Source organism: Hippoglossus stenolepis, chromosome 8 (genome assembly GCF_022539355.2).
Source record: "Hippoglossus stenolepis isolate QCI-W04-F060 chromosome 8, HSTE1.2, whole genome shotgun sequence".
Classification (NCBI taxonomy): Eukaryota; Metazoa; Chordata; class Actinopteri; order Pleuronectiformes; family Pleuronectidae; genus Hippoglossus; species Hippoglossus stenolepis.
The window spans coordinates 18,488,200-18,510,953 of NC_061490.1; the positions used below are offsets into that span (position 1 = coordinate 18,488,200).

The window sequence follows — 22,754 nt, forward strand, 5'->3', positions numbered from 1 at the left end:
TGATAGTTATTCTTTTTAGTGTTAAAAATGTCATCAACACGCCCATTCAGTTGCTGTGAATCCTCTGGATATAGTTCTAATCTATTCTCATATGGAGTCATTCAGACATTGTCTGGCTGGCAGGAAAAACTCAGGAGACTATCCTGAGCGACTGTGGATATTTGTGTTCTCACATACAGCCCCTCTGCAAAATTCAGGAGAATATCTCCAGTTCGGTGCGTGTCGAAACTCGAATAGTCCGTACGTCCAGTAGTTGATGCACCATAACAATTTGCCCATGGATTGTTTTTTATTTGAGATATTCTCATTTAGTAACCTCATTGTGTTTATAGATGTATTCTGTTTATTGTTCCTGACTGACAGAAGAGGATTTCTTTTGAATGCTATTGGACTGGTCGACGTCCTGACATGTGGGGATGCTGAGATGTAATTCTTTTTTAATCAATACTGCATTGTTGTCTCGCCTTCAGGACAGAATCATGATTGTGCTTTGTTTCGGTCCAGTGGAGCATTGTTGAAGTCCATACAGTCACACCTAACCATTTTCATTATTGATTCACCTGTTGATTATTTATTTCAATAGTGAAAACAGCCTCAAGTCAAAAGGAACTTTTTTAAATTGCAATTTCTGTCACAATAACAGTTCAAAACACAAATATATTAGATTTATAATGATAGATATCACAGAAATTTAACAAGTCACATTGTAGAAGCCAGAATCGGCAGTATTTGAGACATTTCTGCTTGACATATAATTGAGATCATTAAAATAGTCTATTATTATTATTACAATACAACATTATACAGGGTGAGAGAATTGAATTAATTGACATATTAGTCCATGTTTTCAGTTCATTTGGTCACAGTAATGTTTCGATGTAGACAACAAAGAGCCTTTTCAATGCAAACGCATCAGCGCAGGTGTCGTTAGTCACATTAAACAATCTTTCATGGCTTTTTATGACCTTCTGGTTTTATCTGTAGGTTTCATGGCTTATCGTTGAAAGAGAGAAAAAAGCCTGTACTGCAGTGTTCACACCTTTTTTTATTGGAATATAGCCTTTCTTAGCCACAGCACTGTGGTGATGCTGGAGAATGTTGTTAATTGGAATGAAACACGGGTAATCTGATTCCTGTGTGACCAGCCAATTGTAAGAAAGATGGTGCACACGCTGAGTCTCTTAAATTAGCAGCAATTTTTTTTCCTGCTGTCATGGGGTGTTACCTGCTTTTTTAAAAATTAATTTTCCCTCCGTCTTTCATCTCCTCTGGCTATATGGTTTTATTATTCATAATGTCTTTTCAGATTTTTTATTATGTAGTTTAGTTTATGTGTGTTGTTTGGCACAGTTGCCTTTTTAGAGATTATTAAAGTTTTGCGTTGTGCTGTATATCTCCAGACGTCCTCAGAGACGTCTTTGTTTATTGCTTTACTTCGACTGTGGTGACGCAAGGCAGCCGCTCACGTTTTGTATTTTACTTAACAGACTGACTTGAGAGAAAACATCAGGTTATGTGACCTGCCTCCTGTTGGTCTTTCTCCTTGAGCAGTACATCTGTCCGTCTTATTAGTTGTTCATTCATCCATCTATCCATCAGCATCAAAACAATACACCATGTTCCCAAGGCAAGTTGTCATAGTGACCCTCCTGCACAGAATAATGAAAGTAGATCTTAACATTCTGTACAAAAGGACAAAGTGGAGCAGAGGGGCGGCGGAGAACATCCCTGAGCAGTAACTCCACGTACGACTCTGCTGTTTATTGCCTTCGCCAAAGAGGTTATGATTTCACCCCTGGCTGTTTGCTGGTTTGTATTTTTGATTACAGACATTACACAAAAAACATAGGGCAGATTTCCATGAAACTTGATGGAAACATGCGGTTTGTGTCAGTAGTTCCGGATCAGGAGGTGGAACCAGGTTTATTTATTTATTTATTTATTTTCCACTTTTTTCAGCATTTTCCTTGATTTCTCAGGATAATTCATGGGTCTTGATGGAAACAATCAGGCATGTTTAGGGGACTGATATTTATGAGTGTGTGCTATTTGGTTAAAAAAAATGCCTTTCCAGACAAAAGCCAGATGCTAGCAGGTGTTTTTAGTGGACAATGCCATTCTTGTTACTGTTTTCTGTTGCACCCAATAGAGACAGTCCTCTCTTCTCTTTACCTTTCTGGCTCCGTTTCATCCCCTCCCTCCTCAGTATCACCTTTCCTCCTCTGCCGTTGCGAACACATGATAGAAGGCATGTGTTGGAAGTGCAGAGTTTCATCTTACCTGCCTCTTATTGAGACTGGAAGACAATGCACTGTTCACCTCCGCCCTCTCAGCTCCCGGCAGACGCGCGGGAAGCAAACTCCAACGCAAACACAGCAGCTGTTGTAATACACAAAGCTTTGTTACCGGCTGTTTAATTGCTTCAGTTATCTATTGTCCTCCACCCCTATAGTTTTGTTCAGCCTACTTGCCTGGTGTTTGCTGATTGTTGCCATCTCCCCCCCTCATCGCAACGCTCATTTGTCTTTATGCAAAAATGCTGAAGCTGTTGCATGTCGTAATTGCATTTTTCAAGATGCATGTAGATGAATCGGCTATCCATATCTCTGACAATTCAGCTGCAATGCCTTAGTAGCATGAGTCATAATAAATCATATCTTTTCCTGCTTTGTTAATAATACTTTTGAAGGAAGCGACACACCCAACTTTTTATTTTCCTTGTAGGTGTTGCGTTCTGGACCCCATCTCCTCCCGACCTCTCTAATCTGTCCCTGCAGACTTCCCCTATCGGCTCCCTCCCATCAGTAATTCTATCCAGTCGGTTGTTTCTATGTGTTGTGATGGACACAGTCATCAGTTTATCATAATATTGGTCCTCTCCTCCTTGTTTGTTTGCATGACCTTCTGTCTTCCATATGTCTGGCATTGATTTGGTAACATGCTGTGTGATCCTCCTGACAGACTCACTGTGCTAACAGCCGTCGCCCTCATATCACAGCACTACATTTTAATCCCTTAATGTGGGCTTTAAATTGGATTGGTCTCTCACCCCCTCAACTATGAATGAGCGGCGAGGCGACAGCGTTGTTAACCAATGGGCTCATCAGCAATGAGCTGAGTGACAGTGGGAAAAGCAGCTCGGGGAAGGGGAGCCCTCCCCAAGGTGATGTAAAGGTGAACGTTGGCGAGAAAAGCCGCGCTGGAAACGCAGCTGTGTTTGGGTCTGGGGGCGGGGTTGTCATGGAATTCCTCTCACTTTAACAGGCGGCTCGGTTTTTAATTCGGGGGAAGGATCACACCCAGCCTGAAATATCCTCTCTGACACCTCGGTAGACTCTCACATCCAAGTGTTGCTTGGGAGTCGAAAATAGGACGCATAATCACATTATGTTGACAACTGACACACTGAGAGATGAATGTATACACACAAAATGATGGATGCAGACATGGACGGACAAACAGGAGGACTCCCCTGGACATTTGCAGATGGTACCTGGTGCTTTTCTCCAGCTGTACACTTCTGATTTGGCTTCATCCTTTAAATCATGGCCATTTCTGAAGTGAGATGCTGCCAGAATGTGGATGAGGCTTGCACACACACACACACACACACACACACACACACACACACACACACACACACACACACACACACACACACACACACAATCAGTGTCAGAAGGATTTCTTTGGCCATGCTTGCGGCTAGACCTGTTAAAGAGGTGCAAGTCCTCAACATGCATAATGGGGAGATGCTTCACATCAAGACACTGACCCCTAACCTGTCTGAAAAATGTTTTCTTCCACCCTCAGATTTACATTTTGAGCTTGTGCGCAGACTTCCGTCACCATGGTCACCCAAAAGTAGAATCTAATATTTCATGCAGGGCTAAAATAACATGCCCAGTACAATTACCATGAGGAGCGATGGCACACAGGGCTGGAATGAAGAAGTCAGACAGAAAAAGAACCAGCGGAGTCAAAAAAAAAAAAGAAAAAAGTAGTCAAGGAATAGCAGAATGAGCTCGGGGGATGAAAGGGATTTATTCCAAAATGAAAAGACAGGACAGGGCTATGTCACAGAGGGGGGAAATAAAGAGAAAGTGAGCGATGCCGAGAGAAGGCGAAGAGCGGTGGAGGTAGGATGATGTGCAGTGCCCGAGCCGGGAGCCGCAGGGGAGCTGGGTGTCTGTCAGCCATCCAACCAGTAAGTTATTCAGTCACTTATTCAGTGGGTTGGAGCGATAGCAGGAGCAAGGCAGTATAGAAGCAGCAGTTATTTGTTTTGGCTCAGGAGAGCTTTGTCCTCTCCGGCCACAGTAAACTGCCTCTTGAAAGCGAGACGTTACTGACCCTAACAGGCCCGGCACCAGATTAAAACATGCAGTACCATAAAATCGCACTTGTGCCTTATGGCCTCGATCATTTCCGTGCTGTGTTTTATGCTTTACACACCTACTACTTCACACAGTGTATTTCCTCATGTTTCACTTCATGTCATTCTTTGTTGCCGTGTTTTCTTTCACTGTCTCTCTCCTTCCCCTCATTCGCTCTCTTTCTTCGCCCTCTCCTGGGTCAGGTACAGTGTAGATGTTGGTGTCTATCAATAATGAAGTGACGAGAGGAGGAGGAGGAGAGCACACTGCTTTCGTTCTTACTCGGGAATGAATTATTCACCCGGTGGAGAAGAGCACCTCTCTACCCAGTGTGCTCGCGCGAGCTAGTGTGTTTCTGCGACGGCCTGTCTAAATGTGGTTATGCTTTACCTAGCAGCTGTACGCATGTGGCCCCGTTTGTCTTATCATGACCACACACACAAACCGTTTGCAAGTCAGTTTTATCTCCATCCCATGCATGGTTTTCCCTCAGCGTGGCAGATGCTAAATGATTAAGCGTGTTGTGTATGTTGTCTGGTTGTAGGTTACATCCTGTTGCGAGGTGCGATCCGCTGCAGTAACCAGAGTGTGTTTTTTCCAATTCGATTCAGACAAACATGATTTTTTTTCCGACCTGTTTGACCGTTGAGCTTGTAAGACTGTTTGTGGTATGTACATAAGTGAGAACGGACAATGGAGAATGAGTGAGAGAGGTCCATGGAGAGATGAATGCATAACTATTGTAAAGGCAATTTCACGTCAGGGCTCCTGCAGTTAAATGGCTGGAAGATCCCATTGTCAATTTTTCTACTTTGCCAGTATCCTCCTACTGTGGAACTCATGCATAGTGTATGGACTTATTCTCACGGCAGGACTGAGGTCATGACCCAGGTCTGGATGCAGGAGGCCGTGGCACATTTTGAGAGTAAGAAATGTTTGTAAATTAAAGCTTTTCAAAAACATTCCCGCTGGGTCTTTTTTGATTAAGGAGATGCACTTAATTGAATTGGCAAATGCGTATTTTTGCAAATGATATTTGCCGGAGACCTAGGGCATGTTTGTTATAAACAGGCAATGAAATAAGAATATGCATCAGTATACAGATGCATGTGTATACACGCACACACACACATTTACAAAACACACACACACCTCCCTGTGCAGATTTATCCTCCAGCTGTTCGTTTCTCCTCGCCACTTTGAAGCTTGTTCATGTCTCCCTGTGTCCCTCCTTCCAAGCTCCTTTTTCTCCTCCGCTCCCCTTCTGTTGCATTTCATGCGTTTCTGCCTCCTGCCTGTGTGTCTATCCCCCTTCTCTTTCCACACTTGTCTTCAGAGTCGGTTATCATATATTTCATCACGTCGCTGTGAACAAAGTGAAATGTAGCTCTCCCTTCTTCTGCCACCTTTTTTTCTTCATCTCCTGTTGCATCACAGTAGTTTTTTTACCTGCCGTCTCCTGCACGCAATCTCACTGTAACACCAACCACTGGTTTCTTTCTTACATTTTCCAGTAAATTAAACATCTATGTGGATTCTTGGGTGAAGATCTCATGCAGATGCTTTGAAGTCTTTCAAGTGTGCAGACCTAGGTGCTTTTGACTCCGGCGAGTGAAGATCGCATCATGAATGGATTATAATAGAATGTCATTGGAGAACTCCATAATGCACAGTGGCTATTTCTAAATCTAGCATGGGCTATCGATTAGCCCATATAGAGAGTCCAGTGGAAAGGTCAATGTGAAGACAACACATCTCAAGTCTTCATTTCCTAGTTTTATTCTTGGCTTGTCAAACTGCCTCGCCCGTCAAAGCTAAGCTGCATTCCCACTCCGCTCCCTGCATACCAAAGTAACCACATCTGAATGTGTGTGTGCGTGTGCAGTGTATGCACGTTCATCGTAGGAGTGTGTGGCTCAATATATGTGTGTGTGTGTGTGCATCTGTGTGTGTGTGAAGGTCAGAGGAACCGGTGCTGAAACAGTGTCAGGTAACAGCAGCAGCAGCAGGTTCAGGTTGGTGCTGTTCCAGGCTCCGGCTGATAACAGCTCTTAGTACAGAGCAGCAGCAGTTGGACATGACATGCAGCCACAGCAGTGTCACTGTTATTGTTTAGATACAATAATGGAAATGTTAAATTAAGACTGACCTTAAGGCTTCCAGGCTTTGACCATTGTCCAGGTAATCAACGTCCAAATCAGTATTCAAATGCTGCAGTTTAATTTTAATTTTTAATTATTATTTTAAATGCATTAAAACCCTAATAGCCCATGAAATAAGACATTTTAACCAACTTTTTCCGCCATGAATCAATATCAGGTATCATTAGTTATTCTCAGACAAGTGCATTTAATCTTAGTAAAAGTTTGTGCGTGTCACCTCTGGAACAGTTACGCGACTACGTGAGAGGCTTACAAGCTACAGCCACGCTAATAAGATGTCGAAAGTCAACCGTCTGGAACAACTTCCAAATTGTTCAAATGACAAAGTAAGCTTCTACGAGTTTGTCACATCACCTAAAAACTTTCAATGGTTACGTCGTTTTGCAGCAACTAAAATGCTGCAAACCCGCATGTTTCCCACACGCTGTGAATCGGGCAGTGATGGAGCACCCAATCGTCATCACACCACAGGTCAGGTGGTTTGCGCTGAATGTCATCGCTCAGACGCATCTGAATGGTGCAGTACGAGACGGTCTGACCCTCGGGGACGAATTCACTGTGCACAGGCCTGTGAAAATTACAGTTGCATCAGTCACAAAAAACTGCAATATTACAGTATCTGGAGTGATAAAGGGAACAGTGTTCAAGATTTAGTGTGAAGCAAAAAGCTGTTGCTCTCCAGGAGGGATTATCAGGTTAGCTATAAAAGATTGCACGCTCACATTTTTTTGTTACATGGGCTCTGTGTACGAGGACAAAGGATTTAAAACTATTATGAGGGTGAAATCCTTACTTTCAGCTTCAATTGTAGAGTGTTAATAACCATATTAGCTGAACAGAAGGGAAATTGTTGCCCCGTCATTGTCCTACTTCACTGTTGAAAAATAGAAGCTTTGTATAAAAAGATGTATGAGTCACACACCTGAGGTGAGCGGCATTGAAGAAAATGCCCTCAAACACCCTTTAAAGCTGAAAGTCAGCACAATCTCACTTATTGTTTCATTTAAACTCAATTTAGTACAGACTCACACAACCTGTGCATGTCTCAAAACACACAAACTGCAGTGCACAAAACTCCAACTCCAGTAATAGTTGAGGAATTGAATTGGCTTCTGTGTCTAACGTGTCCAAAAAAAAAATGTTTCCTTCAGAAATCACTAGCATTCAAGGCCAGTGCACATACAAAACATGCTGTTATAATGAGAGGCAATGAATAATCTGATGGATCATCCATTGCCTTTATGTTCAATTGAATTTTATTTTCAATTTTATTTGTATAGCGCCAAATCATAATATCGTTATCTCAAGGCACTTTACATAGAAGGTCAAGGCCGTAAACATGTTCTGATACAGTTTGTCCCTTAACTGATTCTGATACCAGGACTTTGTGCATTGATCGAAATAGATTACGCATCCGATACTAGTGCATTTAACATAAATCTTATTTTAACCCTGTAGGGAAGTGATGGCTGTTGTATGGCCTGTTGCTAGTGTTGTAATTGGCCACACTGTGACACCCTTTAAAACTGAAACTGTGTCTTGCATGTGGTCCTCGTTGCCATGTAACTTTTCCAGTGTGAAATGTTGCCAAACAGCTGACATTTTAGCTTTAGCTCCGGCTTACGCTTCACAACCAGGCCGTGCAGCACATCTGGAAAAGAAAATTGCTGTTTACTCCTGGTGAAACGAATACACTTTAAAGACATGGTGTTGGATCGATGCATAGATTTACACACTGAAGTATCCGAGGCATTTCCGATGCTGGTATCTGTATCAGAACATCTCTAATTTCAACACTCAGGTTCTTGTTTATTAGCGGATCGATGGTGACAATGTGAACGTGTTGATGACAGAGACATTCATGGGATCTTGCAGTCCACGGCACTGCAACATGATAATCTGTCCATATGAACTGTACATTTAAAAGGGATAATCCTTTTACAAATGGAATTTTATTATGTTGAATAAAGCTTAAAGATAATTAATTCCTGTGCGTCAACCCAAAGAGGATTTAAGTTACTTTACATTATCTTTTCTCAGGACTGCAGCAGTGGTAATTTACAGACTTCCACTGTTTGTCTCGTGGAATCTTTCTAAAATGTTTCTTCCGGTATCAGGAAAACTAATTTCATCCCTTTACAAGTGTTACTCTCCTGTCCAAAACTCCAGCACGTCAAGTCATCAAGTTTGAAAGGTGGAGTGGGACTCATTGTTATTCCCCCACAAGGAAAAACAGATCATATTTGAGGAAGGTAGAGGCAGATTTCATCAGGACGGAGCAGCGATGCTCCATCCCTCTCTCCGTGCTGCCTGTATCAAAGCTATTATTCTTCAGGAGTGGAGAGGGGTGGTCACAACAATAACAACAACAAGACGGTAATGGAAATGGTGAAATTCGCACAGACTTGGAAGAATAATGACAGTGCAGAATGCTTATTGAGACAGCCACGTAGTGAAAGCAAAACACACCCACATATTTTCCTCCTATCTCATCAAACACACACACACACACACACACACACACACACACACACACACACACACACACACAATGGACTGCTGGGAAGCAATCTCCAGGAACATGGGGAATCGGGAGGCTTCATTCTAGCCCACCTGACAGTGCATCGCCTCTAGCCTGATGAAATGGCAGAGTCAGTGAGCTCTGAAGGCCATTAGATATTTTAGGTGATGGCCTGCACTCCGTGTCCCCCTGACGCACTTTTCTCGCACTATAGCGGGGATCAGGCAGAGGACATGAACGCCATTAGGCGTCAGAGTCAGCCAGGCAGGCAGCGAGGCAGGCAGACAGGCTGATAAGCGTATGTTCGTTTTATAAGCCACGGCTGGCTCAAATGGGCTGTAGAGGAAAATTAGGATTTTGAGTGTTTTTTTTATTTATTTTTTTAGTTGCTCTCTCCCTCTCTTTCTTTCTCTCTCTCTCTTGCTCTCTCTCTTGCTCTCTCTCTCTCTCTCCCTCATTCACGCCTTTCTCTCTCTCTCTCTCTCTCTCTCTCTCTCTCTCTCTCTCTCTCTCTCTCTGTCATGCCTCATTCACGCCTTTTTCTCTCTCTCTCTCTCTCTCTCTATTCACAGCCACAGGGTTTCTCACAAGGTCAGGTGTGGAGACTACCCTGCCTGTCGCTGCTCCGCACATCGCGCTCTTCCCCTCATCCACCTCTGCTCGCTCTGATTCCCTCTACCTGTGCCACCCTCCCCCCTCACACTTCTCCATTTTTAGTTTCTCCATCGCTTCTTTTTTTTTGCACCTACTTCCTCTCTCACATTTATTTCCCCTCTTCTCCTCTCTTTTGTCCCTCAGCTGTCTTCTGTTAACGTTGTTTATAGCTCACACCGTCTCCCTTACCAAGATCCTCCTCCTCTTCTCTCACCACTTTCTCTTTTTTGCTCCCTCTTTCATCTTCTATTCCTTGCACTGCGTTCTCTTCACACCCTTTCATCCCCACTTTTCCTTGCACTTCACCCACCCCCTCCTCCACACTCATCCTCCATCACTTTGGCATTCCCAGGCTGTCTCCTGTCTCTCTCCTCCTTTCATCCTTCCATCCTCCCCAGCACACTTCCTCTCCTTCCTTCCTTCCTTCCTTCCTTTCTGATTAATTTTCCCTCTTCACAGACTAATGGTGGGAAATATGGAAATGTCAGCGTGACCAGGCAGGGGATCAGAGAGGACTGTGCAGGGCTGTCGCAGTGCTATCAGCGTAGTGTGTGTGTGTGTGCGTGTGCGTGCACATCTTGTGGGTGTTAAAGACATGATGATAGGTGACATGACTGAGGATGGTGACATTTGACTACTTGAGGATGTTAAAGAGGGCACTTATCTGTGCATGCATTTGTTGTTTCGTCGTGTCTTTGGTTCGGTGGCGTTTCCTGTGTGTCACCTGCAGGCAGCGGCGCTACTGTAAAGTAGAGCAGCGGCGACACGAGGCTTCTGTTCTCACTCTCCTCCCCTCCAACCCTCTCTTTCTCTCCCTCTGTCTTTCTCCCTCCCTCTCTCCGTCGCGCCTCCTTTCTTCTCACTTTTACCCTTGAACCGTCTTCCATCTCTAATTCCCTCAGTTCCCGACTCTCTCCAACTCCCGTCTTGCTCTCTTCTGTTTAATGTGAACAATGCTCTCTCAATATTTACACTGACAATTGCTATTTCAAATGATGCAACAATGCTGTTGTGTATGTGCACGTGAACGTCCACACGGACTCTTCTGCCATTTTAATATCACAGAGTCTGAGTTTACAGAGCTGGGTCTGGGGACAGTGATGGAGGATGGGGGCATACACGTCTTTGTGTGTCTTGTGTGTAATATTCATTTCCCTGGGGCTGTATGGAGTCTCATAAGGCCAGCCTGTCTCTCATCTGAGCTCTGGCAGGAGTTGACCTGTGTTGCTCTGCTCTTATTGCCTCAGAATGACAGACAACCGGGCCCGGCTCGACTCTGACCCCACATCATGTGCGGATGCAACAGCTGTGCATGTGTGTGAATTTGCACACATATGCAAGTGAAATGGAGCAGAGTAAATTCAGTGCTGCTTTGTGACATGACATGTCAGGCTGACTCTTTCCATTAACCTGATTCAAAGGGTTTTAGTAAACCATTATTTCTCCCTCTACTTAAATTCAACTCCCATTCCTAAAGGTTATTTCTTCAGATGAATTCATGTGGACAGACAGAGGTAACTAGTAGAGTGACTAGCTGCGTCACAGTCTCCTTAAATTCACTACGTCCTGCTAAATAAAAGACAGACAAACAAAACAAAAACATAACCAGCCAGGAGCTTGACAATAAAGTCATCATGAGTTCATGAATATGTGAGAGCACGTGATTCTTTTGTTTATTTGCACAGTTATGTTCAATTTATGAGAGAAAGTGAGTGAGCTGTTCCTGTTTCAGCCCCACAAGGCTCTCTGCTGCTCCCACAGGCTGCTCAGTGGTTGTCCAGAGGTTCCTCTGTGGCTACAAGGGGGTTGTTTTGTGGTTGTAAATTGGGCTGGTCCTGGGAGAACTGGTGTTATTCTAGGAAAGGGTTGTTTTTCCTCCACTTGCCCACTCAAGTCTTTCGCTCATTCCTCCTCTTCCTCTGTATTGATATCTCAGATCTCCCCAGAGAACAGAAGGTGTGATGTTTATTGCTCGTCAAAAGAGAGACAGCGCTGCCCTTTCCTCTTATCTCCTAGCCTATGGGTTTCGTGTGGGTGTGTGTAATTGTGTGTGTGTGTGTGTGTGTGTGTGGGTGTGGGTGGGTGTGTGTGTGTGTGGGTGTGTGTGTGTTCCGTCAGCCCTGCAGATCACATTAGTTTCAACACAAACAGCTTTGGCTCAGCACAAACTGGTGGAACTAGTTCCTCCAGTAATTGTTTGTCTTCAGGGGAAATAGTTTCATTGGTACTGGTGTACACACACACACACACACACACACACACACACACACACCTGCTCGCACATGTGGTCCCCGCTGCAGACATTTGAAGTTCTACAGGTAATCCACTCTTACTTAAAACCGGGACCATCTCGCTGCCGTACACTGATGCACGCTTACTCATACAAGTAATTACATTTTCACACAGACCTGGATTACACACACCTACACACGTGCACACGCACACAAACACACATACACACAGAAAGATTGTCGCTCTAAATCTCCCTCGCTCTTTATGTTTCTCACACACCCACTGACACAACACACCAAAAAAGCATATTTATTTTGACTCTTAGCAGTTACACAGGAATGTGTTGGCACAGCAAATGGCAGGCTACAGAAAAGCATAACCAATCCTGATGATTTATGACCTGTGTGCAAAAAAGAGCTGGCTTCCCTCTGTTTTTTTTACCCAGCACAAATCCCCTTCTTTTTTTCTATCAGCCTCTCCATCCACACACACGCACAGTCATGGAGAGATACCAGACTCCTGGCCTACTTGCCTGGGTTCACTAATGCTGTCCTCTGTTGTACCAGACACTTCCACACTGTCCTCATTTATCATCAGCCCGCTTTGTACCAGTGCAATTTCTCAGCTCTGCTTTCTCTTGTCTCTTCTCTTAGTTTGTAAATGAAAGAAACCAGAGACATTAATGACTCTGTCTTTTTTCCCTCTAGGAGCGGCAGGTCAGCGAGTGAAGGTGGAGGCGGAGGTGTTGTCGTATCCTGGCCAGACGGTGAACTTACGCTGTGCCTTCACTGATGCCACAGGGATTCAGCTCACAATGGTGAGGTTTCCACAGACAGGATGCAGTTTTTCACTTCGGATTTTATTACTTCTTTATACCAAACCTAAAACTGCACTTGTGGAATGAAATTCCAATAAAAATGTCACTTTCTCTGCTGACTTGACATGAAATAATTTGCTGAAATTGCTCTGGGTTCCAATTTGCTTTCACAAGCATTTGGCCATTATGCATCACTCTAATTCTGCAGGTGTGTGAAACCACAGTCAAAATAGAAATAAAATGATAATACACATCCATGTGCTTTGTTTATTTTGCACATTAAACCTTAATCTAACAAATCATAGCACGCCGAAATAATCCTAAAGCAGTAATAGGTTTTTATCACATTTAGGCTTAATGTTTTATTTCTCCAAACAAACAATACTAAGCTTCATTTTGCTTCAGGGGATTAAATATGGTAATGGAAACACTTCTTAGTCGCATCTCAATGAAGTGGGAAGTGCACAACTCTACTCGAATCCACGCAGGGCAGCTGAGAGAGAGAGAGAGAGAGAGAGCGTTAGAGAGCGTCTCTCCCTCTGAAACACTCACATCCATATTCATACCCGCTCCACTTATTTGATTGTAATGCTGTTTACACTGCCCTGTGGAGTTCACTGCAAAATGCGGATGTCTCAAAACGCTTTCCATTTATCCATTTATCAATCCTACGATAAACGAGGCCCGTTGTTCTTCTGCGTCACCGCACGCGTCCCCCATCCGTCTGACCCTGCGCCTGCTCTGCCACAGGTTACTTGGATCTACGAGCCGAAGGAGGGCGAGAGGATCAACATCGCCGTGTTTCACCCCAGCTTTTCTCCCAACTACCCCGACTCGCCTATGAAGGGCAGGGTCAGCTTCTCACCCAGCACCCCGAAGCTGGCCAGCCCTTCCATCCAGATCACTGAAGTGAGGATGACGGATGAGGGGAGGTACATCTGCGAATATGCCACCTACCCAATTGGCAACGAGCAGGGCATCACCTATCTGGTCATGCTGGGTAGGTCACATACATAATCTTCATGCTGTATGAATAAATGCAAAGAACCATATGCCTACCCCTCTCTCTCTGTCTCTCTCTAACTCCCTCCCTCCCCCAAAGGTAGTTTGCAGGTTAAAAGCATGTCCAGCTCGGCTTAATTGCTGTTTTAAGTGGTATTGTCAGATCAATTGTGTTCTTGTTAATGCAATGGAACCGTTGGTCTAACCTTGGCCCGGCACCAGTGCCTCTGCTCCGCTCTCTTCTCCCTCCAACGCATCATGCCTCCCTGCCTTCCCTCAGGCTCTGTATTGATCTGGCTGCTTGTCATGCCTGCTGTCAGCTTCTGTCCTTCCTGCTCTCCTGTGAACCCACACGAATATCGCAGAGGGCAGTCGAGGAGGTACGAGGAATGAGATGGAGCAGAGGGGATGGAGGCCTGACAGGAATCGTGTAGAGATGTCGAAATTTGTGTATGGAGATGCACTGGACCAGTCACTTGTAGTTTATCAATGGGGATAGAGAGGGAGTAGATTAAAGAAATGGAGGGAAAAGTGAAAGAAGATTTAGGGTTTGGGTGTGTTTTGCTGTGGTGCTCATAATTGTTTGTCAGTTTAGGCTGCGGAGAGAGAGAAAGGGGTGGGGGAGTGGGGGACGGGATGACAGGATGTTTGGAGATTGAGGTTTTGGATTTGCTTTAGCCAGACTGGTGACTCAAATTGTTTATCAATAATGGTGCACATTATCTTTTCCCTCAGCTGTCTTATTTCCATTTTATCTATCTCTACATCCCTTAATCTTCTCTCTGCCACTCTGTGTCCCCTTCTGTCTCTCCATCCACCCTCCGTCCTCACATCAATCCGTCCATCCGTCCATCAGCTAAGCCTCAGAACTCGGCCTCCATCGTAACAGTGGAAGCGGGCACTAAGCCGGTGGTGGTGGCGCGCTGCGAGTCCGTAGATGGCCGACCCGCTGCCCAGATCTCCTGGGTGACCACGGCCAACGGGAATGGGACGTCGGTGTCGAAATTGGGCAAGGACAACACGGTGACGATGACCAGCGAGTATATCATGGTTCCCACAGCGGCAGACAATGGGAAGGACATCAGTTGTGTCGTGGTCCACCGGACACAGGTTAAACCAGAGAGCTTCCCCTTGAAGCTCGCAGTCCAATGTAAGACACCACACACAGAATCCAGTCGTCCTTATTTCCTTCGCTGTGCGCACTCCAACATTATTTCAAACATTGAGGTGACTAATTGAACTCATTGCCATTTTTTCCCTCCCTCCTGCCATTCATCTCTCCATCCCTCAGACGCCCCTCAGGTGACAATCGAGGGTTATGACAATAATTGGTACGTGGGTCGTACAAATGTGGTGCTCACCTGCCAAGCTACCGGAAACCCCATTCCGATCTCTGTCCTGTGGAAGACGTGAGTAGAGCACTTCCTGGAATCTATATTGTCTCCTCTTGCTCGGTCTCGTTTTACCACGTTCTCTGGCTTTCTCTTGTTTCTTTTTCTCCCATCCTTCCTTTCTTGCCCTTCATTCTCAGGTCCAAAGAGCCCACTGAGCTGTAATCAGCGCTTTTATTATTGCCACTTCTACCCTGTGCTCTGATTATGGAGATAGCCGTATAATTTCTCATAATGGACTCTGTGACTTTAGATTTAACCCACGCATAATGAGCAATACAATACAAGTCTCTCTCTCTCCCCCTTTTCAGTATTATTAGCTATTAACATAACTGAAAAAATTATATTATAATAATAATAACTTCACTCATCTAAACAAGGTTACAAAGTGCGTCAAACCAATGAATAAAAATGAAAGGTATTCAATTTTGACCGCATGCTAAGTTTGAGAGCATCAAATAAATAATTCATCACATGTTAAAAATCCTTTCCTGTAAAAACATGTTTAAAATCCCTCCCATTCTAAAGTACCAGTCTTTAACTGGATGCGATTTTGGCCTGGATCCAGCAGTTTAGATTTTCCGGCTGTCCCCGTTGTGTTTTCCTCCACTGAGTGATAATGGATTGGCTTTTGAGGACGGAGGAAACTGAATTTGATGACCGAGCACAATACATCACATTTCTGTAAACGTCCATTCCGTCTAAAAGCTCTCATTCTGCTGGAAGCTGAACTGACCACAACCCAATTCTCAGTTTATTTTCTCCTTTTTCTTCTTCCCCATGGCACATATACTCCCGCGGCTGCAGAATGTCAGGAGTGATGCCAGACACGGTGCAGACCAATGGCAAGGAGCTGAAGGTGCTCAAGGTGGACGAGGCTGTCAACACCACTTTTGTCTGCGAGGTCAGGAACCGCATTGGGACCAGCAGGGATCAGGTCACAGCCATCGTCAGAGGTGAGTCGAGGGGGCACAAAAAAGCACACAACCCGAAAAAAGTTATTAAATACTCATGATGGAGGTCACATAACATTTTGAAATAAACTTTCAATGCTACATATTGAAAGTAGCAGTCACAAAAATGATAACTGGACTTCTCTGATAATGGTGAATAGTAGAGATGTTCTGATACCATTACCAGCATCAGCCTCAGTTACTGCCAAAAATGCTGGGTTGGGATCAGCGAGTATGTTAATCTATTTACCGATGTGATACCAGGTCATTAAAGTATATTGGTTTAAAGTATATTATAGTTTCTAGTAACGTTATGCAATAGCCAGACCTAGCTAGGATATCAGCAATTTGGTAATATTTCACGGTGGAAAGTCTCACAAGTAAAATGGTGACGCGTATCGTGTGAAAGACTTCAGTTTCCAGGGGTTTAACCTGACCCAGGCCATACAACGATGACGGCAGTCATCACTTCCATACTGGTCTAGTAGCCTACAGCTGTTAAAATATGTTATTTATATAAGTTGTTATTTTTATTAATTGCACTGGTAACAGATCTGTACTCGGTATCGGCTGAAACACGTAGTGTGTAAACAATGGTATCGGAACATCTCTAGTGACTTGTGGTCAAAACGCATTACAGCCAAGCCACAGTCCAATTCACACAAGTTGCAAATGTCCAGATGAATTGTAAATTGTATAGATTATGCTCAGTAAATGTGTCTGTAAAGCCGTGGAACATTTCAGAAGTGAAATGAAAAACACTTGCGGCTCACTTGGGTCTTGTTCATCATCTAAACTGTCACCTGGGTTGTATATGAAAACTCATATATCCTCTGTGCTGATGAAGTGGAACCAAGTGCTTCCATCACACATGCTACACATTTCCTGCTGTGCTCTGCTCTCATGTCTTTCCCCAGGGGTGCACCTTGTTCCACCTCACATGTCACATGATCTCCATCGCACACACATGCACACACACACACACACACACACACACACACACACAAACACTCTGCTGAGGACTGTCTTGGGTGTTGGGACTGTTGGTTAGGGCTAGAGGGTCCAGCTGCTCTGTCCACATGGTGTGGTGTGCGTATATCTGTCGATGAGAGTAAGTGTGTAAGCGTGTGCACTTCTGCCCTTTTGTACTTTCCCCTTCAACATTTCATCTGACTTTCTCTGAGTCGTATTAAGAATGCATGTCGTTTTTTTCTGTGTATCTTCACATGCACTCACTAACACTGTATTATCAAAGTTTCTTTGGTTCGGCAGTACCCAAGTTCTGTCTATCCTCTTTTTGTACGTCATATGGCTTTTTACAAAGCCAAGTTTTTAGTCGTGGTTCACATTGTGAGAGAAGATCCTTCTCGCTCATTTTTGCTTTTCTCCCTTGTTTCTAAAAAGAGTGAGAGAGCACTTCGCTCCCCCCTCAAGTCATGATCAAAAACAGCGACTGAGCAGCTTCTCGGCAGTATCCTTGGCCATCACTAATGACAGCAGAGACTAAAGCAAAGCAAATGAGCAGTGTTCATTAGAGTCAATGTCTTGAAGATAAGTCTGCAATCAGTAAGTGACGTGTTTTACTCACGACACTGACTTAAAAATCAAGTGGATGTAAGTGCTGCCTTGGGTTTATCTAAGAGTAGACCTGTGCTGAGGCAGTGTGTATGTGTGGGGGTGTGTGTGACGTGTGTGACGTGTGTATATGTCTTGTATCTATTTTACATAAAAGTTAGAAGGTATGTGCAGGTTTTTTTAAACGTGGGTAAACCCGCTAAAAAAAGGCGATAGACTCATTCCCATTGCCACTAGAGGAGTTTGCATTTCAGCGTCATGTGCACGGAGTCCCTCTCATTTCGTTGTCTCGCCAAATTAGTAGGTTCACCCGGTGTTGCATTTCTATTGTTAATTATCGAGCCGATTTAAACCTGCGTTTACCAGGAGTGAATCCCGATTAAATCCATTTCCTTGGCAGACAAATGCCAGATGTAAGCAGGTGTGGAAAAGGGTCGATTGAGTGAAACTATCCAGATATACAAATATAGAGATACAAATAGACTCTGTATCACAATAGTTGAAGCTGTCCTGGTCAACAGGGTTCACTTCTGCATTTCATACAAAATACATTCCCCTTCCACTTTTTCCATTTCAGAAAAGTTATTTCCTGCTGACATTGGGGCAAACCCCGCCCATCATGGGGAAAAGTGCATATCTCTGGTGGCTACATTTTAAGAGCCACTCAGCTCCTCCTTGCCCTAATTTTCATCCTTTTTTTTTCTTGTCCTCTTGCTCAGTCCCTCCTTTTTCCCCAGTTTTTTTGCTCCTCTTCCCCATCTCTTTTCAAGTCCCTTGGCTCCTCATGGTGCCACAGCGTGCGTCACCACTCCTCTGGGGCCACTGTGTACTGCTGCAAAGTAGCGTGGCTGGCTTCTTTAGCACAAAAGATGCCACCATCCCCTGCTGCGTATTACAAGCAACAAGCAGGGAAGATCCAGGGAGCAGAGGGAAGGGGATGGAGGCTGCTGCTTTTAGACAAAAAGCCAGCGAACGTGCACCAGGATAAGTTGGTGCCAGCATGTCTTCACACTCAAGAGAAGGGAGGGAGCAAAGCCGTGAGTGAGGGATGGAGGGAGAGAGCGGATGCTGACGGCATTTAAAAACTCCCATGGGTATCTTGTGCCATTGCATCCTATCTCCACTACTACTGGCCTCCACTATCTCTCAGCCTAGCGTGTGTGTCCGTCTGTCTCCAAGCCTCTCAGAGCGGATCAGTCACCCATTGCTGCTTCAGCTCCTGGCTGCTTCTCTGCTCACTCCACCATCCCCTCCTCTCTCACTCTGTCTTTACATTTCCACTCCTCTCCCATTCTTCGTCCCACTTTCTCCTTTTTTTTCTTTTTTTCTCCCTCCTCTTCTTCTGGTCGTTCTTCCTGTGTTCAACTTCCCACAGTTTCCTTGTTCTTGTCATCTCCCTCCTCCATCTGGTCTTGTTCTCTTGCAGCCGACCACCTCTTCCCTCCTTCCCACTCCTCTCTTACTCACAGGCAGAGGGGGAGGATAAGATGTGAGCTAAATTCGCAGGCAGTTAAGAGGTGAGCAAGGCAACCGGCGAGTGTTACACGGACGGGTGTTAGTATAAGACGGAGAGTACGCAAAGCGAGGGAGTGAGTCAGTTTAGGTTTAACAGAATCGAAAGAGAGCGTAATAGTCGAAACGGAGCGAGAGAAAGATGTGGAATGACTCCAGATGGAAGCTAATGCGAATGCGTGTAGACAAACAGGGCTAAGAAGGGCCGACAGGCGTGAAATGGCCAGCACCTGCTCCATAGCAGGTCCCCCACTCCCCTCTACCCCACAGCTGCATGACACACACACAAATCTACGTGTGTTTGTGTGTGTGTGTGTGTTTGCCAGTGTCCTCTGCCCTCAGTCTTGTCCCGTGCACCGGGAGGCAGAGAGAGGGAGATGGATGTCCTCTCCTCTCCTTGCCTCTCCTCCTCTCATCTTCGATCCTGCTGCTTAGTCACACACAAATGTATCCTAACCTGCTCCCCCCTTCTCTTTCCTTCGATTTATCTCCCTCTCTATCTCTTTCCGTTGCATCTCTCGTCCTCAGTTAGCATATGCTCTCTCCTCATCCTCCTTATCTCTCCCAGGTTGTCTTTCAGCCTCCGCAAGTCTGCCTCTGATCTCCCTGCTCAGAGTAGAGATTCCTGCCCCCAGCATTCTCCCTCTCTCCCCTCTCCGAGCCATGCTATCTCCCTCTCTCTCTAAGCTCAACTCTTAAATACCAGTAGCTCTTTCTTAATCACTGCTTAGTAGTCTCCATCCCTCCGTCCGTCCATCCCTCCATTCCAGGCTCCTGTCGGTGGGGTTCTTGTGTGGCTAACCCAGATTCCCTCCATCTTCTGTCTTGTTTTCCTTCACATCGTTCCTCACATCAGGGTATCTTAGCTGAACCTCAAAAACATTAAATACCCCCAATTGAATCCCCCACATGCTCTGAAGGGCTGTTCAGCTCAACGGAAAATAGATTTTCTCTCAATTCGGTGCATTCTCTCCCATTTTAAGACTCATCCAAGGAGGCAGTTACAGGGCAAGGGGCTCTGACCCTTTCCTCCACTGGGTTTTGGGCGTATGTGTGTGCAAGCGTTTGTGTGTGTGTGTGTGTGTGTGTGTCTGCATCTGTCTGTGTCAGTCAGTGTGTGTCTCCGGCCATGCGAAAACCGCCAGAGAACAGGTCTGATGGAGCCAAGTCTCCCTCCAGCCTACAACTGGGCCCCCTGCCCACCCCTCATTAACACACACACACACACACACACACACACACACACACACACACACACAACCACAACACACACACACACAAACACACACACACACACACCACACACACACACACACACACACACACACAGCTCTGTTCAATAACTTAACATGCTGACACAGAATACTACTAAGCTACGCTCTAGGTGCAGCCTAACCCAGCGTCAGACTGCTGATGACCTGTGTGTGTGTGTGTGTGTGTGTGTTGTGTGTGTGTGTGTGTGTGTGTGTGTGTGTGTGTGTGTGTGTGTGTGTGTGTGTGTGTGTGTGTGTGTGTGTGTGTGTGTGTGTGTGTGAGTGACATGCATGTGTTTTTTGGGAGGCTGCAGTACATGTTACTTCTGCCCCATCTCCCCCATTACTTGCGGTCATTTGGAGCTTACGGTTATGCAGGATGTGACTTCATAAGAAACATGCTTTTTCTTTTATGGCTTCCACAGTATGGTCTGGGTGTGTTTGGGTAGGGGAGGGGTGTGTGTGTGTGTGTTTGTTTGTGTGTGTGTAGTTATACATGTTTGTTTTTCTTTTCCCCCAGTTATCCACACAGCATGCATATTGAAGCTTTTTCTGCTGGCTCATCCACCAGCATGTGTTTGTGGGATGTCCTTTTTTCACCCACTCAAATAAATTCCACTGGTGCTTTGTTAAGGATGTGTCTGGGTTTGTAGTGGGCCCCCGTGCTGGGAGCCAGGGGTGTCTCCTTTACATCTCGCTCTTGAATCTTTAAGTGTTGTCTCCAGAAGGGTAGAATAAAACATGAATTATCACTCGCAAACGGATTTACCAGCACAGACTCTGAGACACTTAACAACAGACTGGAACGACGCATTAAAAATAATTGGGTGGAATTTAGGGAGAATTTGCATTTAATTTTTAGTGTAATTCCCTTTGATGCGATGACAATGGCGGAGCATCATCCGTCTCTGAAGTTTGCAGAGAGATTGTTGGCACGTTGCATGTGCCAGAGCTCCGTGCTGCCCGAGGTGATAATGCATTTCTTGTGTTCCTGTTACAAGTGGACACTGAGGGCTAGCTCTCGCTCTCATGTGTGTGAACAGTGGTGATTAGCGCTGCTTGGGGGAGAGAGAGAGAGTGTCCTGGGAGGCTGGCTGTAGAAATTGAAAGAAAGAGGGAAATGTACCCACATGAAATTATTAATTTTTTCCCCAGGCATATGTTGAAAGTGAAGCGGAGAGGAGGAGGAGGAGAGCAGGGAGAAGTAACATATGACAGAAATACAAATGGCAGGGAAAATGGATTTGGAGTAGACGGAGTGTGTGCAGCAGACAGCTGGTGAAGTGGCGGCAGAGATGGAGAAAGGGGGTAGTGGAGGAGAAGAGAGGCAGAAATAAAGAGAAGAGCGCAGCACAGGTGTAGACAGCAGTAGACTACCATTTTCTCTCTTGACAAGAATCGGTGTTACAAGAGTAATTCTGTCAGCTCTCTGTGCATTTAACAAGAGGGGCTGGCTTCTGCTGGATTTCAAATGGGAATGACAATAAAACCGGGCTGATTCGCCACTTTCAAATTTAGGCAGGGATTTCCAACGCAGCGCCGACTGGTTAATCCTCTGCAGCAGCTCCTGAAAGTGCAGAGAGTGGAAAGGGAAGCTGGATGTTCAGCTTAGCTAAGGGTCCTTGATCACTTTCGACCATGGACTAAAATTAAAAACTTATTTGCTCAGCACTGCAGCTTCTTTAGTCTCGATGTGTAGCTCGAGCCCGAAGTGAGGAGGAACACTTACAGATAAAAAAAACTTTAATGGATATGTTTTTCCAAAAATCTTCCTCAGCCAGGGATTGACTTTTATTTATTGCTTCTGGGGCATCCAAATATCCCGAAATTAATACGAAAAGAATAAATAATACTATTACATAAAAAAACTAAAATATATGTATACATACAGACCCAAACTTTAATGAGTTGAACCCTGTAAAAGTGGGAATATTCATTCTTGCATCAAATTTCCCCTCTGCTAAAATTATTCTGTGATAGAGACACATTATTACAGAAACAGTTGATAGAATAAAGTCTAAGCTGTTATAAAGTGCTCCCTCCCTCCTAGTTAATATACCTAATCTACGCTGACTTATTTCCTTGGTGTACATATTTATTCAAGGTGCGTCACATCACAGTGAAAGCAAGTCTGGGTGGAGTCGACCCTCAACTCCGGCAGTGTTGGAGCCGTGCTCCCTGGCCGCTGAGTTATAGATGATGACCACATGGGTAAAACGGCCACCGGGTCCGTCTGTGGGGAGTTCTCCGAGTCCCAGAAAGCACTTAGAGCCCTGAACTCCTGCCCCCGAAAAACCTTTGCAAAG

General features: G+C 44.9%; 1 protein-coding gene across 4 annotated transcripts in view; it reads left to right on the top strand.

Annotated features, from left to right (window-relative positions):
* Positions 1–22,754, top strand: part of LOC118113194 (nectin-2) — an 82,564-nt gene that overhangs the window by 18,976 nt on the left and 40,834 nt on the right. For all 4 annotated transcript variants that reach the window (XM_035162665.2, XM_035162666.2, XM_035162667.2 and 1 more), the window contains exons 2-6: positions 12,653–12,762; positions 13,513–13,762; positions 14,621–14,914; positions 15,056–15,173; positions 15,963–16,111. In XM_035162665.2, the coding sequence (XP_035018556.1) occupies positions 12,653–12,762; positions 13,513–13,762; positions 14,621–14,914; positions 15,056–15,173; positions 15,963–16,111 (921 nt within the window). The remainder of the gene's footprint in view (positions 1–12,652; positions 12,763–13,512; positions 13,763–14,620; positions 14,915–15,055; positions 15,174–15,962; positions 16,112–22,754) is intronic.